At 43.9% G+C, this 16,985-nt stretch overlaps 1 protein-coding gene across 3 annotated transcripts in view; it reads left to right on the forward strand.

Moving 5' to 3' along the window:
• Nucleotides 1-325: 325 nt before the first annotated feature.
• The window catches only part of SAMD12 (sterile alpha motif domain containing 12), a 449,029-nt gene continuing 432,369 nt past the window's right edge, over nucleotides 326-16,985 (forward strand). For 2 of the 3 annotated variants that reach the window (XM_025001801.2, XM_059874306.1), the window contains exon 1: nucleotides 326-498. In XM_025001801.2, the coding sequence (XP_024857569.1) occupies nucleotides 486-498 (13 nt within the window). In that variant the 5' untranslated portion in view covers nucleotides 326-485. The remainder of the gene's footprint in view (nucleotides 499-16,985) is intronic. The other variant, NM_001191180.2, reaches the window with a different exon arrangement.

Consider the following 16,985-nt stretch of genomic DNA (forward strand, 5'->3'; position numbering starts at 1 on the left):
GCCTCCTGCCTCCCTCAAGAGCCCTGCCAGGTGCTTACCCTCTTCTAATCGACAGGGACGATCTCAATCACGGGTCTCTACTCCTGGCGCGGAACGAAACCCCGCGCGCGACATCTTGGGAAATGTAGTCCCCGCCTTCCCAGGGTCCCCGGGTCCACCCATGAGACCCCCTCACCCAGAGGGATTTCTCTGCCTAGGTCCGATGAAACCGGAGCTGCCATCCCCCTGTGGGGTTGGGGCCTCCCCCCACGGAGGGCCCGGGGTGCTCTCCCTGGTCTGTGGGAAGAGAGGAAACTACAGTCCCCAGGCTGCTCTGCGCCGAGCCAGGAGCCGGCAGCCTCGCTTTGCGTGACCGCGGCAGGTTGGTCCTGGAGCAGATGAGCGCAGAATATTTAGGCGAAAACGCGAGGAGGGGGTGGGATCGCGGGGCAGGAGGAGTATCTCCGCCAAGAAAATTATGCATGCGTTAGGGAAGCTCTGAGAGAATGGCTGTGGAAGGTAAGGGACGCTTGGGCATTTTAAGCTCCCTCTTAACGCGCGCACCCCAATACACACATCCCCGCTGAAGCTTGGGGAACCTGGGGAGGAAAGGAAAGAGGGTGGTGGCGAGCGGGCCCTTTCCTCTTAACACCTCTTCTTGGCACTCACCTGAGCCATGGAAGGCCAGTGGGCGCTTTATTCAGTTGTTTTAGAAAGACAAGTAGATTGCGCAGGACTCCAGCGTCGGAGGCAAAGAGTGTCCCTAATGCGAAACGACGTGCTGGAAATGGGGGGAAAGCCCGAGAGGTCGCCTTGAGATTTCAGCCCCTAGGTGCCCTTTTTGATGCTCCCCACCTCCTGCCCCATACACCGGAGCCAGTTCCTTGGCCCCAGGGTTGGTAGATGCTAGCTTTGCCCATCCCCGCTCCCCCCGCCCGCACGTGGGAAAGGACCCTCACCAGATGCGTCATGGGGAAGCATGGACTGCTATTGGGTCGAGGGCCCCACGTCGTGTGTACTCAGAAGCGACAGCAGTGGATGTACCCAGAGAGTGGAGGTGTCCCTACACCTGCCTCTGTTCATACAACCCTCCCGAGGCTGGCAGAGTTTACAGAAACAATCAGTCAGGGATGACGGCAATCAACCTCTTCGATTGGGGTGAATCCTCTTCTTTGAAGCCCACCTTCTTTCCTCATATAATTTTGGCCTGTGGCTTTACAGTGCGGGCTCTATGATCCTGCTTCCTTTGAACTTTCCGGTTGAAAGCCCGGGATGGGCGGTTTGTATGGAATCCCAAGTTTTCGTTCAGATTCTCTCACCTTGGAAGACTGGCTTTTTTGCTGAGGGTGCTTTCTGGGTAAAATGTGTGGGCCAGACGGGTTTATGATGTCGCACTATAGCCAAACTGTTCCTGAATGATAAAGTGAAATGAGCATGAGACTAAAGGGGAGCATCCGATCATCTCCAGAATTATGGTTCCTGAGCTTGGCTCAGGTCGTGGAGGAAATGGGTGTTGGAAAGAGGGCATGCTTGCCAGCTGTGGCAGGCTCCTTGCCAAGGGGAAATGAGCCTGCTCCTTGGAGGCCGGAGGCAAGAAGAAACCATGAGGGCTTACTGGCTTCCTTCTCCCCTCCGGACCCCAGGTGAGAGCAACTGAGCTACTCCGACTCTTGTTAGATTACTCTTGTTAATTACTTAGCAACTTGAAGAAGCAACACCCCAGCTCCTGTAATCAACATCCATTAACTTGGAAGACTTGCTTTTGGGCTGTCTGAGGTTTGAAGATTTCCCCAGCTGGGCACTTCTATCTACCTATCTACCTACCTTTAATGTATATATTGGCTTTTAAATTATTTGTAAAATTATAAGTTTATACACACACACACACACACATATATACACACATGATCTTCTGGAGAAGGAAATGACAACCCACTCCATCCAGTATTCTTGCCTGGGAAAATCCCATGGACAGAGGAGCCTGGTGTCCTACAGTCCATGGGGTCACAAAGAGTTGCACAACTTAGCTTCTAAATAACAACAAATCACATTTGTGACTTTGAAAAAATAACCAGCTTTCTTTTCCATGCAAATTAATAGTAGAGTGAGAATCTGTCTTTTTGCATTGTTACAGTTGATGGTAACTGAGACAAGACTTTAGATGAAAAGAAAAAAAAACAAACAAAAAAACACCAAGATAAAGTTCACTGAGCTAAGGCCAAGGGCAAGCTGACCTACTGGCACCCTCTCTGCTCACCCCTCAGATGACATGATATCTTCTCTTCCCCACTCTTCTGTGTCCTCAAGTGAAGGGCACTCCCACTGGTTGCCAGTGTACTTGAAAACAATTTCCTGCTTGCTGGAAGAAGTATAGAATTAGTCATATTTCTTGTCTGATGGGTTATTATACCAGTGAAGCCAGACCTTACAAAAACAAAGGCTTTGAAAGGAAGTATGCCTGGACTGTGGAGAGCTTATTTTATTTTCTAGTGGCTTGTTTGGTTAAAGTGGCTGTCTAATAAACAGGAGATCCTGAGCTGGAATCACAATGAGCTTCAACTTGAAGAATAAAGGGAACGTTTTAAACTTTGGCTGCAAATATTCCTGTCTCTGGTCTTTACAAAGGCGGGCTTCTCGGTTTGAACTTGGCCCTTCCTGGCTACTCTCACTTGGCCTTTCAAGGCGAAGGGTAAACTCCTCTGGGAACTTGCCTTAGCCCTCCTTTCCCTCTGACTTCTGAGTGGCCCGCCCAGTCTGTGGGAAGTGCCTCTAGCATTCTGTTCCCTTAGTACCTGTGCTCCATCCATCCTAACACTTGCCTTAGTTCATGCCTCTCTCTGGACTCTAGTGAAACTGCAACCCCTTAGGAGTGGACACCATGTGTTTTTGACATTTTATACTCCCAGTCTGTAGTATACTACCTGACCCGTGATAGGTATTCAACAAATGCTCATGAAATCCATGGGAAATAAATTTGTGGAGCTTTTGTAACTGACTCGCTAAGGGTGCATGGGACTTTCTTAGGATTTCTGAGAGGTTTGAAGGTAGGGAGGCTTTTAAAGGAAGTGCACTGTCTCTTGGAGAAGGCAATGGCACCCCACTCCAGTACTCTTGCCTGGAAAATCCGATGGATGGAGGAGCCTTGTAGGCTGCAGTCCATGGGGTCGCGAAGAGTTGGACACAACTGAGCGACTTGACTTTCATGCATTGGAGAAGGAAATGGCAATCCACTCCAGTGTTCTTGCCTGGAGAATCCCAGGGATGGGGAGCCTGGTTGGCTGCCATCTATGGGGTCGCACAGAGTTGGATATGACTGAAGTGACTTAGCAGCAGCAGTAGTCCCCTCTCTTTAGTCTTCTGATGCTCAAAGGCTCTTCTAGAGCAGTGGTTTTCATCTGAGAGGGATATTTCTGCCTAGGGCATGGTTGAGATAATGCAGGGTCTGGCTTGATATTTTGTGCCCATGGGTCAGCAATGCTAAATGTCCTGCCATGCATGGCCTTTTTATACAAAATTCCCAACCCAAGACCAGGGAACAACCAGTTTCCCCAAGCTCACTGAGAAACACTGAGAATAAGGAATTTCACCAGTGGGAATGGTATAGGAAATATAATACATATTACTTAACATCTGAGATTTAGTTTCTGCATCTGGAAAAAGTAGGCACACTACTGTTTAGGTCCTACTAAAGTTGTGAGTATTAAATAAAAGAAAAGGGCTTATTAAGGGTACTCAGAAGGTGGATTCTCCGTAAACTGTTATTTGTACTACCATCCTTCTTTCAAAAAGCAGTACTGTTTGGAACCTGTTTGCTACCCTGAATGTTTACTTATTCATGTCAGTTTTTGTAATTAGTAACAAATTAGAAGGTTTTTTTTCCTTGCAGTGTGTAACCTGTTTTCTTAAGTAAGCTTGAACTTGTAAAAGTGTTAAGAGCAAGTAAGTGGCTCATTCATTTTGCTGAACCTGTAGCTTTGAGTTTACATTAAAAAGAGATGCCGTCTGTGTATTTTATGGCTATCCTGAGTTAGGTTTTCTTTAAATTAATTACAACATCTTAGGTGTAGTCCCTAACCTGGTTATGATCCAAGTCTTATACTTGTGGGCAGCTTAAAGCTGTGCTTTCCAGCCACAGAATGTGTTATGGTCTGCATTCGGATTGAGATTGTATTGGCATCCATTTTCTTCTTAAAAACATGTTGTAAGAAATTACTCCATTAAGCTGGAGAACTAGGACCTCTAGAAAGGACATAGCCTGCAGAAACCAAGAGTAATCCATTCTCCATGGAGACTGTGGAGACAGTTGTATCCATTGAGACACTTTTCTAACACGAGTTGTAGGCAGAGGGAAAAAGTAGATTCATCTGGCATAGTGTTGTATCCACCTCTGTAATCCAAGATTGGTACCTGGCACTTTGGCAGACCTTAGTAACTTTTTCTTGAGTGAAGTATTAGGTTAGCCCCCAAAATTCATTCAGGTTTTTCCATACAGTGCTATGGAAAAAAGTGAATGCACTTTTTGGCCAACCCAATATAAATGCTTCAGAGCAAAAGAAAACTTTTCCTACCTTGGTCCCCATTTCCTCTCTCTGCGTCATCCTCAGCTGTATAAGAAAAATGGAATGGAGAAATACTATATATAGTGTTTCTATTCCAGATCTAATAGAATAATAGTTCCTCTTCCATGGCAGAAAGATGAGTCCCAATATTTACCACCCTTCCAAAAAGATTTCCAATAGAAGGCTGTGTGCTGTAAATGACATTGGGCTAGGGGATCTACATTTCCCATCTAAAATGAATAAGCTAACTTATCAGATAGCCTCTGATTAGTCATTCAGTGCTCACATTCTATAGTTTTTCTCCTGTGAAAGAGTAACAAAACTGCCCATCACCAAAATATTGTAAGGATAAGTAATCCTAACAGTGGCTGGGGAAAGAGGAGGAAACAAGATAGTTGGAACCTCATGGCAAAGAGAAGCAGTCACGAAAAGTGACTGTACCTTGCTGGCCCAGAACTGAGTCACAATCACAATGCAAGATAAAGACATTGTCTTGATTAGAAGGGTACAGGAGTTATTTTTTTCTAACTTTGGGCTGGATGGTAACGTGGATTTGCTAATACTGCACCCCAGCAGTGAGTTTACCCCTTACAGAAGTGCCCGTCTCTGTAACATTGGCAGCCTGGACTGCAGAGAGGAGATGGGCTTCTGCAGCAAGTACCTGGGACCCAGAGAGAGACAGGCCCCAACTACGGATGCCTTGCTCCCTTTCACAGGCTTGCATGTGTCTACTTGTCTTCTCCTCACCAGAGGAGAGCCCGTCGAGAGTGGAGAGAGACCAGCAGTGCTCTCCTCTTGGATTGCCTCCCACAGCACAGGAATCGAGGAGGAAGATGGCTATCTGGGTGCTAGCCCACCTCCAGTTTTTCTAGCTGCGTTTCCATGTGGCGAACATGGTTTTTGTGTGCTTCTCTTTGGTGGAGCTTTTTGCCTGACCTGTGATAGACTCTCCGTGAGGTTGGGTGAACGAATGAGTCAGTGGATGAGTGGCAGACTGAATGAATGGGTAAGCTTATGGGTGCATCTGCTTTCTGCAGTAGGCCCCATGTTCTCCCCAAGGAGAACCCTTAGCTGCGTTCATCTGCAGAAGTGGACGTTGTAAAGGCAGTGCAACCGTCAACCTGCTTCTGCTGTGACTCTGCGTAGCATCTGGTGTCAGTGTTCAGCTACTTGCTACTCAAGTCTCCTGCATTTCACTTTTCACCAAGGGTCTTTTTTTTTTTTTTTTCCGTCTTTTCTTAATATTTATTTTGTTCTGTATCCCACAAGATAAGACTTTCCTGCAGCAGCAGCTTAAACAATCGCTCTGTTTTAGGACTTGAGAGTGATGAATGGGAGCCCATCATGGAAAGCTCCTGTTGAGTGACTGTACATGAGGGAGAGGTGGGAGCCCTAGGCTGACTTCCTGCCACTCCCAGCTCTTCTCCTGATCTCTAACTGGTTGGACAGAACTTCAGTCTAATCCTGCCCTTACCTGGCCCCGCCCTTGCTAATTCCTTTTGGGCCACCCTTCTTTCTCTTCTGTCTCGCTATGCACTTAGCACCAGGGCGGTGCTAAGAAGGTGAAGACATGTGGAATATGTGATAACATGTAGCCAGTGAAGCTGCGTTCCATCCACATGCTGAGTGAGTCACAGTAGATGCCCCGGGGACACAGTACAGGAGGGGCAGCCAGGGATCCAAAGCCTGTTCCTGTTCCCTGGGGAGTAAGCATCAGACATTGTGCATTTGGTGAATTAGGAGAAAGAGGAGAAAACTGCAGACTCTCTTTCTCTGGCATTGGGCATTTGCTGTTAATAAGCTGGAGAACATTGCCAGTGTGCAAGGAACTCTACTAAATTTGGGGCGGAGTCCATAAAGAAGAAAGCTTAGCCTTCCCTTGTGTCCACTTGGCTAGAGACAGATTCAGATGAAAGCTGAATGATATAAGTGCTAAATAAAAGTACAAGCAACATAACGTGGGAGGTCTGAGAACAGACGGAGCATTTAGTTCAGAGCTGGGTGGGATGGGATGACCTAACCAAGGGGACCGCCTTTGAGTGAGCTTTGGAACACAATACTCATGAGTGGGGGATGGGGGGAGGACATAGAACAGAGGGCTGTGAGTGGGATGTGTGTTCCCTAATGGCGTCTCCCCACCAAGTTCTAGTGTTGTGGCTGTTTAGCCCTCTATGGGCAGGGTAGTGAACGGGCATGCGCCTGTCGCGTCTGGTACATTCCTTTCCCTATGGGCTGCTGCGTTATCCGCTTGGCCAGACCTCTAGCACTCCCTGCAACCCAGCTGGATCGTGCCTGTGGTCCTTTTGTCACAAGAGTGAGCTAGGAAAACTGCTCTCCTGATTCCTCCCCAGTTTTCTGATGTGGATGTCACAGCACTACCAGCTCAGAGCTGGCTCATGAGAGCACACTTGGCTATATTTAGTCTGATTTTTCTAAAGTGTGGGTGCAAGAAGCTGCTCGTATAGCTTGCCTCCCAAGGGAAGAGCACACAGGGGTGGTGGTTGTTGGGTGACAGGGGGCCGCCTCACTGCCTTCTCTTTGCAGCCTTTTCCCAGGGCACCTGGTGCTGGGAGGAACCAGCTGGCAAGTTCAGTTCCTTTGTTCCTCAGCTGCTGTTGATGCTCTGGAAGGTGTTTGGTGCTATTCTGTCCAGAAGTCATTTTTATAGCCCAATGGTTTTACAGTGTCTGTGTATTAGCTGCTAATGAAGGAATGCAGATCCTGAGAGCTGGGATAACACCAACAAAATATAATAGGTAAAATAAAAGCCATCCTCACTTTTAAGTGTAGTATTTGATTTTATTCATTATGTGATTCCTTGACCTTATGAGGTTAACAGCAGGAAGTAAAAGTGATCATAATTGTTGTTGTTCAGTCACTAAGTCGTGTCTGACTCTTTCCGACCCCATGGACTGCACCATACTAGGCTTCCCTGTCCTTCTCTATCTCCTGGAGTTTCCTCATAATATGAGTGTGTTTATTCACTAAAGACTCAACACTTAATCTTTCTCCACCAAAAATTTACTTTCCACTCAACACCCACAGTTTTGTAGATTGGGCTCTCTTAGTCTGATAATTGCTCAGTTATACAACTGTGCATGCAAATTGACTGCAAAGAGAAATTTCAGATCATGCAAAAGAGGAAGAAAATTCATGGACTCTATGAAAGTAACATTGGAAAACCGACAGAATGAGACAGCTGTGACCCAATTAAGATTTGGCTTAGTTAGGCCAGGTAACCATTAAACAAGAGAAAATTGACCTACAATGCTGATTTGGTAGGAACCAAGGAAAGAATTAGACCAGCTAAGGATTAAGAGAAGTCTCTGGTGAAAAATGATGCCCTGAAATACTTTGGGGAGAAAATGATCTCCTTTATAAATGGGCTGTGAAAAGTCAAACATAAAATGAAAAATGTTTTGTCCTGCAGACATAAATCTTGTTGGAGGAGCTATATAACAAAAATTGATTTTTTTTTGTTGTTCTAAGAATTAACAGATACTTAAAATTTTAATATAAGTCTACTAAACTGGAGATAAATATCTCCATTTCTCTCTCCAAGTATCATTCAAACTGTTTCACTCTTAATTTTTGAAACTTGACTCTGTATTTCCTTCCCTCTCTTTCTACATTAGTACTTTAAAAAGTTTAAAGTTCAGATTATTTAGGTATAATTTACATTCAGTAAAATTTACCTTTTGTAATTCTTTGAGTTTTGACAAACATATACAATTTATTCAGTTTTGTAACCATGAAGAAAATCAAGTTCAATTCCTACACCCTGAAAAGATTTCTTGTTTACTTTAGTTACACTTTGCTCACAGTCTCTGATTAACATACTGTTTTGAGTTGTCTTTATACTTTTGCCTTTTCCAGAAGGTTATATAAAATATCATATACTATGATAAAATGATATCATATACTATGCTGCCATTTGAGTCTGAATTCTTTCATTTAGTATAATGCATTTGAAATTCATCATTCAGCGCTGTTAGTTGGTGAATAGCAAGCATTCCATTGAATGGATGTACCACAGTTTATTCACCAGTCATATGTTTAGAGTCTTTCCAGTTTGGGGTAATTATGAATAAATGAGTGTTAGCAGTTGCATACAGGTTTTTGTGTAAACATTGTTATTTCTCTTATATGAATAGCTCAGAGTGGAAATTGAGTCTGTGTGTGTTTTAACTTTATAAGAAACTGCCAAACTGCTCTCTCGAGTTACTGTCTCATATGTATTTTTCTCAATTTGGATTTTTTTCTCTATTAATCATCTGCTCATAATGAGGACCTCACAAGAATAAGAGAATTACATTAATGGGGACAATTAGAAGGAAACAGTTTTCCAGAAGTGAGTTCCCTGAGCTATATTATGGAAGAACATGCAAGTAAAGCAATGGCAAATATGTATCTTGCTTTCCAGGTTAGTCCAGACTTCAAGGATGGATTTGGCCTGGAAACATCACTGGTTTTACATCCAAAAGAAAGCTGTTAAATTCCCTTTATAATAAAACGTAACAGGAATTTGCCATCAAGTTCTGGATATTTATTTGTTGTTTTGTTTTGGTTGTTGTTATTGTGGAAAACCAGATAAGGAATGGAGCCCAGATGAGGGAGGGCTTCCCTTTGGAGGAAAATTTGGGGAAGAACATGCTTGAGAGGCCATAGATAAGTTAAACTAGAGCAGGAAAATTTTACTTCCTATCCCTGGAAGGAATTTGTCTTGCCTGCCAAGGGGAGCTTCCGGTGGAGCCAAGGACTCCATTTTATGAAGCCTAAGAAAAGGTTAATTGATTCAATCTCTAGTGATTTAAATTTTAAGTGTGGCGGTGTGTGATCTGATTGAAAATTGGGTCTTTCTTGAGCTCTCTCTTTATACAGTGGGAGCAGTGCTTGATTCACCTGCAAAGACCAGATTTTGCTCAGCCACAAATTAGATGGAGGGCTTTTCCACAAAATTGCTTCGAAGTGCAAAACATGGTTTTGGAGTTATAATCTGGGTATGGATGCATTAGCATTTTCAGAATTTCCCAGTGGTCTTTGGGGTATTTGAGTTTGGGATAGCCCAGAATTTGTATGATACATGGTTGCCTTAATGTAGAGCTACCCTGTTTGAGGTTGTAAAATGTCAGTTTAGGGTTATTGTCTTTGTTTTTGAGAAGGTGCCTGTGCATTACATAAGGGTGAAAATATAATATTAACCAGGCTTCAATAGATGAATATTGCACTTAATTTTGTTGAGTTGCTTATTTCCCCCATGATGACAGTGGTTTATAGCTGGAGAAAAGAGAGCAACCAGTAGCCAAGAAATGGACATGCACTTCCTGGTCTTGGCTGAGTCATCACCCTTTTTTCCCTTCCATCTCTGAGGTTAGAACCAGGTATGTGTCAGTACTTTGTGATGCCTCAGTTTTTGCTTTCTGTTTGTTTTCTGCTCTCTGAGATAACTTAACCACAATGTAAAAAAAATTAAATTAAATCTGCCTGAATAAACTATAGGATTGCCCTTTGGTGTTAAGGCATCTTGGAAATTTAGGCGAGTATAGCATGTACTTCATCTTCCCTGGTAGCTCAGAGGTTAAAGCGTCTGTCTCCAATACAGGAGACCCAGGTTAGATCACAAGATCAGGAAGATCCCCTGGAGAAGGAAATGGTAACCCACTCCAGTATTCTTGCCTGGAGAATCCCATGGACAGAGAAGCCTGGAAGGCTACAGTCCACGGGGTCGCAAAGAGTTGGACACAACTGAGCAACTTCACTTACTTAGCATTTACTTCCTATAGCTTAGAAGTGAAATATTCTTCATTTTACACTCGTAGATATTTATTGAGCATCCAGTGTATGCCAGTCTCTAGCAGAATTTGATTTATTGTCCTGTAATACCATGGATAAGCTTAGGAAAAACAAGTGTTCTGAAGACAGATCTGCTTAGGTAGTGTTTCCTTAGTGATGAGATTCTTCTGGGGCACTTGGTGATAACATCCATGTTCCTCTTCTCCTCCCTTGGATGGTATGTTTTTGAGTCAGAAATGTAACTCAGTTGGTAAAGAATCTGCCTGCAATACAGAAGACTTGGGTTCGATTCCTGGGTCAGGAGGATCCCCTAGAGAAGGAAATTGCAACCCACCCCAGTATTCTTGCCTGGAAAATCCCATGGACAGAGGAGCCTGGTGGGCTACAGTCCATAGGGTCGCAAAGAGTTGGACACTACTTAGCAACTAAACCACCAGCAATACCATGGATAAGCTTAGGAAAAGCAGGTGTTCTGAAGACTGATCTACTTAGGTAGTGTTTCCTTAGTAATGAGATTCCTCTGGGGCACTTGATAACATCCACGTTCCTCCTCTCCTCCCTTGGATGGTATTTTTTTGAGTCAGAAATGGGGCCTTGAATCTAACACATGGCCTGAGTCATTCTTAGTAAGTATATTTGCAGATGCCGGTATGGGGGCAAGATTCTTAATCTAAAATCTAATCCTTGACCCCCTTAAACCATATGCACAATGTGCATATGGAGATTGTATTTTTCATGGTAAAGGGGACTGGGGCTGTCATTCTGTTCTCCAGGGAATAAAGATGAATGTGATCTTCTTTAGAACAGCCATTTTACTTTTTTAAAATATATTCTGATAAATCTCTAGTGCCAACAACTATGTCTGGCACATAGAAAGCATACAACTATTTGTTTAGTAAACAGAAAGATTAACATCTTTTCATTAGTTACTACTGGTTACTCTAAGCCAGCCTCTTGATGGCCATTCTCCAGACATTGTTGTTCAGTTGCAAAGTCTTGTCTGACTCTGTGACCCACTCATGCAACACACAGGCTTTCCTATCCTTTGCCATCTCCTGAGTTTGCTCAAACTCATATCTATTGAGTTGGTGATGCCATCCAACCATCTCCTCCTTTGTCACCCTCTTCTCCTCCTGCCTTCAATCTTTCCCAGCATCAGGGTCTTTCCCAATGAGTCAGTTCTTTGCATCAGATGACCAAAGTATTGGAGCTTCAGCATCAGTCCTCCCAGTTAATATTCAGGGTTGATTTCCCTTAGGATTTATTGGTTTGATCTCCTTGCTGTCCAAAAGACTCTCAAGAGTCTTCTCCAGACATTAGTTTTCATAATGCAATGAGATAGTTGATTTCCCAGCCCGTAGTTGAGAGACTTTAGGTCCAGAGAAGATAAGACCACACAGCTAATTGGTGGTGGGACTGGGCTTTGTTGCCAACTTTGCCATGTTCCAGTGAGAGTGAAAGTCACTCAGTTGTGTCTGACTCTTTGCGACCCCATGGACTATGTAGTCCATGGAATTCTCCAGGCCACAATACTAGAGGGGGTAGCTGTAGGAATTGAACCCAGGTTTCCTGCATTGCAGGCAGATTCTTTACCAACTGAGCTACCAGGGAAGCTTTTTCACAGTCCTGTGTTGCTTTCTGGTTTTGTTTCAGTTTGGTAGCTTGGCTGTACTTTACTAGCTGTTTGTTGGAAATGTTGATAATTTAAGGGGAAGAATAAAACAGTGTAATAAACAAAACATTGCTTATTTGGGCTCTACAGTAGGGAAAACTCTTCCAGGTTTTTAGATCAAACCTCTATGAGATATTTGTCTTGATCTCGGCTCTCTGCACTTTAGTTTCCTTCTGTGTAAGAGCCTGAGGTCTTTGGGTTTTTGTTGCTGCTGTTTATCCCTGTGGGTTTCCAGATTCACTTATGTACCCAGCACAAATGAGTGCGCATTCCTATTTGGATAATAAACATTCATTGTGCACTTGTGATAAACTCAGCTCTGTGAATAGCACTCACCGGGTGATATAAAAGAATGTAAGGCCACGAACCTTTCCTTCATGGGGCTTACGGTTGCTTCAGATTCAAGGCTTGGTTTGTGAATGTATCTTAATAAAAAGAAGAAGATATGGACTTGGGCAGAGTGGGCAGTGTAGGGGGCTCTGTTTTAAGCAGAGGGAGCCGCCATGCCCACGGCAATGGTCCTCTCACTGCCCTTGACTCCCCAGATGTTTTTAAAGGGTGTTTGTTTGTTTGTTTGTTTTGTTGTTCATCTGTTTTTTTAAAAACTTCTATGGAAAGTTTGATCATAGCCTGGAGAAACTGAAAAACCAAGGAAGCTAAAGTAATAAGATAAGGGGAAAGAAAGGAACAGAGGAACAGATGTGAGAAACATTTCGGGGGCGGGGGGGAGGTGGGGAAGACTAGGATTTGAGATTGTGTAGTTACAGGGTGTGGCAGCCACATAAGTGCTCCCAACTCTTCAGGGCCACTCTACTCCCAGTAAAATCAAGCCCAAACTCCTTAGCAGTCAGCGACCTTTCCAGACTGCCACTGCCCTCCTGCTTCAGGCTGATCTCCACTCCTTTCCCTTAGGAACCTTCCCTGATAGTTGAGGACCCCAGGGATCAGCTGTGTGCTGACTCCCTACCATACTGTTTATGCTGGTCTCCCCACCTAGAAGGTCTTTCTTCCACATATTCACTTTGCACATCCTTCTATGTGCATGTCTAAGGCAAGAGAGTAGGTGAGTAAGTCAGGGAGATTTCGTGTGTGATGCGCAGGATCACCAGTACCAGCAGTTTAAGGGATAGGATGAGGAAGAGGAGGCTGAAGGAGATGGGAAGAAGCAGTCAGTGGAAGGAGGGGTCCCATTTCAGAGTGGAGAGTCTCAGCATCACGTGATGAACTAAGACAGCCAACAAGACATGTGCTGGGAAGTACCCAGTGGTTTGGTAAAGATTTAAGGCATTCTGATGAAATGGGGAGGCAAGTCCACTAATACTTTGGGGGTGTTGAGGAAGCTACTCTTGATGCAAATGTATCCTCAAGAAATGGCAAGAAGTGTGAAAGTGCAAAGGAAAGGGAGTTGTGGAAAGGGAGTAATTATGGAAAGGGAGAGATCAAGGTCAAGGGAGTTGTAAATATTGTGAAAAGTTGGAAGAAGGAAAACAAGGGGGTCTCATGTAGGTAGGAAGCAGTTCAAAGCCTTTCTAGTTTGTGTGTGAATTGACCCAGTGGAGAGGGAGATTTTGAAGATACAAAAGATAAAAGGGGTAACCTTTAGAGCAAGGGCCATCAGCACCAGCAAGAGTTTAGCTATATTATGTCTTGGAGAAGGTGTTCCTTCTGGAAAGGGTGGTTGGTACAGGTAAGGAATGTTATAACTATAAAATAAAACACATGACTGTTAAAGATATTACTACCTGTACTGTGATAGGCACTGTTCTAAACTTATCACATGTTAATTCATTAACCTTCACATGAATCTTGTGAGGTAGGTACCATCATCATCCCTATTTACAAATAACAAAAGAGGTGCAGAGATGTTAAGTGACTTGCTGTGGTCACTCAACTAGTTCATGGTAAAGCTGCAATTTGATTAAAAACAGAAGATGTTTGTGACTTCCCTGGTGGTCCAGTGGATAAGACTTCACCTTCTAATGCAGGGGGTGTGGATTTGATTCCTGGTCAGGGAGCTAAGCTCCCACATGCCTCGCAGCCAAAAAACCCAAACGGTAAAACAGAAGCAACATTGTAACAAATTCGATAAAGACCTTAAGAATGGTCCACATCAAAAAAAAAAAAAAAAAAAAAAGTCTTAAAAAGATGTTCATCCCAATTCCTAGTTAGGACACTTTGGGGAATACTGGATTCAGACATTATCATCTTCAGAATTTTTTCAATTATGAGACTATTAAATGATCACCTACTAATATACTGTTATGTCAGTTATATCAATGAAGATTTTTTTAAAGGATGATCTCTAAGGTCATCCACTGACATTGTCAGTGGGTCAGTGACAATTTCTTGCCTGAGTTTATTTTGTAATAACTAATTCTAGGTAGGACAAGGATGGAATTGAGGACTTAGAATTCTCAAATGTTGAGAGGGGATGATTTTCAGAACATGAGTCCTCTTCTGGAGAGGTTAGGCTTTGTGGGGGTGGGTGGGGGGTGCTTGCCTGTGGAGCAGGGGTTGAGTGTACAAGCCAGCCAGTGGATACCCCAAGGGCACCCTCATTCTGCACCCTGGTTTCAGGGTTTCAGGAAAATAACGGCAAGTAGAAGTGATGTCAGAAAGGTGAAAAAAAAAAAAGGTGAAATGATGCTGAAAATAAACTTGGCCAACTGTTCGGTTTTGCCAAGACGGGAACATCTTCTCCATTTCCTTCCATTTCCTGCCTCCTTTCTGCTTTTAATGACCTTAAAATTTAGGTTTCCAGGGTGCTGAGGCCATTGTCCCTGATTCTAATGATAAGGGAGAGTGATTTTCCCCAGCTAATGTTCCGTCTATTGCTTGCTAAGTGCCTCTCTACAAACCCACGGAGCTCCTGCCTCCCTCTGACCTGCTTTGCCTGGCCAGGGTTTCTTAACTGAAATTCAATCGCTTGGCTTTGGCACTGCACGTTTGCTGGGGCTCACCCCAAGGCCATCATCATTGCAATCCTATTGCCCTGGCTTGCCTTACCGAGTACAGCCTCTCATTGGAGCCACAGCTGACCTATTGGCAGCTGGACCACGCGCTCCTGTTCCCGTTTCATAAATTAGGATGTGAAGGCTGTCTTGCCCAGGGTCGCATAACTCATTAGTGATGGAGCTCAGATTTAGAGCTCAGTGTCTCAAGTCTTTTTTATTGTGGCCTCTGTAATTGCTGCAGTGATTTGGAATGGATGGTACAGTGCCTACTTTGAAGTGGGATACTCTAAAAGAGAGCAAGAATTTTCTTCAATTATGAGTGAAGGCAGCCAGAATGGAACCTGAAGTCATGAACTTCCTTGGAGGCCTCTAATCCTTGGCTCAAGTGATAAGTTTCTCTTTCTCTCTCCTAGTATTTTATTGATTCACTATAACTGTATCTTCTAAATAGTCATATGAAAGTAATATTTAAACACTTTTCAGGTACGAAAATTTTTCCTATTTATCCTAGAAAGGAAAAATATGAAAACAGAGATAAGAAACTAAGAATAACAATAGTTAACATTTATTAGGCACTTGCTGATATTAGCAGCTGGGACTGCTTCTCAGCCAACATACACTGGTATAACTGTTATTGGTTGTTAATAGACAAGGACTTTCCCGATGGATTGGGGTCCAGGCCATACTGGTGGTCTTAAATACTCTGACTGTTCCAGTAGCCCTACAAGATGGTTGTTAATATTCATTTCCTACATAACAAAATTAAGGCCCGGACAGATTAAATAACTTCCCCCAAATCATTGTTGTTCATTGTTCAGTCACCCATTTGTGTCTGACTCTGTGACCCCACGGACTGCAGTATGCCAGGCTGTCTTGTCCTTCTCTGTCTCCCAGAGTTTGCTCAAACTCATGTCCATTGAGTCCGTGATGTCATGCAACCGTCTCACCCAATGTCACCCCTTCTACTCCTGCCGTCAGTCTTCCCCAGCGTCAGGGTCTTTTCTACTAAGTTGGCTATTCACATCAGATGACCAAAATACTGGAGCTTCAGCTTCACCATTAGTCCTTCCAACTAGTATTCAGGGTTGATTTCCCTCAAGACTCATTGCTTTGATCTCCTTGCTGTCCAAGAGACTTCCAGGAGTCTTCTCCAGCACCACAGTTAGAAGGCATCAATTCTTTGGCTCTCACAACCGTATGTGACCACTGGGAAGACCATAGCCTTGACTATACAGACATTTATCAGCAGAGTAATGTCTCTGCTTTTCAACACACCATCTAGGTTTGTCACAGCTTTCCTGCCAAGAGGCAATCGTCTTCTGATTTCATGGCTGCAGTCACCATCCTCAGTGATTTTAGAGCCCAAGAAGAGGAAATCTGTCACTACTTCCACCTTTTCCCCTTTTATTTGCCATGAGGTAATGGGACCAGATGCCTTGATCTTAGTTTTAAGCCGGCTCTTTTGCTCTCCTTCAGCCTCATCAAGAGGCTCTTTAGTTCCTCTTCACTTTCTACCATTAGAGTGGTATCATCCACATATCTGAGGTTGTTGGTGTTTCTCCTGTCTATCTTGATTCCAACTTGTAACTCATTCAGTCTGGCATTTCTCATGATGTGCTCAGCGTATAGTTTAAACAAACAGGGTGACCAGCCGGTAAATGATGGATCAAGAATTCAAACCCCAATTGGTGCCCATTCTGTTGCTATTAAACAAGGAGGCCACCCTGATACACCCAGTAGATCACCCTGGGAGAGTTTATATTTCTTCCTTGACTTAATGTAGGTAATTGATTGTACCTGGTGTAATTTTATTCTGCCCCCTTGCTGCTGCTGCTAAGTCGCTTCAGTCGTGTCCAACTCTTCGCGACCCCATGGACTGCAGCCTTCCAGGTTCCTCTGTCCATGGGATTTTCCAGGCAAGAGTACTGGAGTGGGTTGATATTGCCTTCTCCCTTCTGCCCCCTTCTGTTCTTAAAAAATGTCTGTAAGCATGATGCTCAGTTTCATTCTCTTCATATGCAGCACTAC

This window comes from Bos taurus, chromosome 14 (assembly GCF_002263795.3).
Source record: "Bos taurus isolate L1 Dominette 01449 registration number 42190680 breed Hereford chromosome 14, ARS-UCD2.0, whole genome shotgun sequence".
In the NCBI taxonomy this organism is placed as follows: Eukaryota; Metazoa; Chordata; class Mammalia; order Artiodactyla; family Bovidae; genus Bos; species Bos taurus.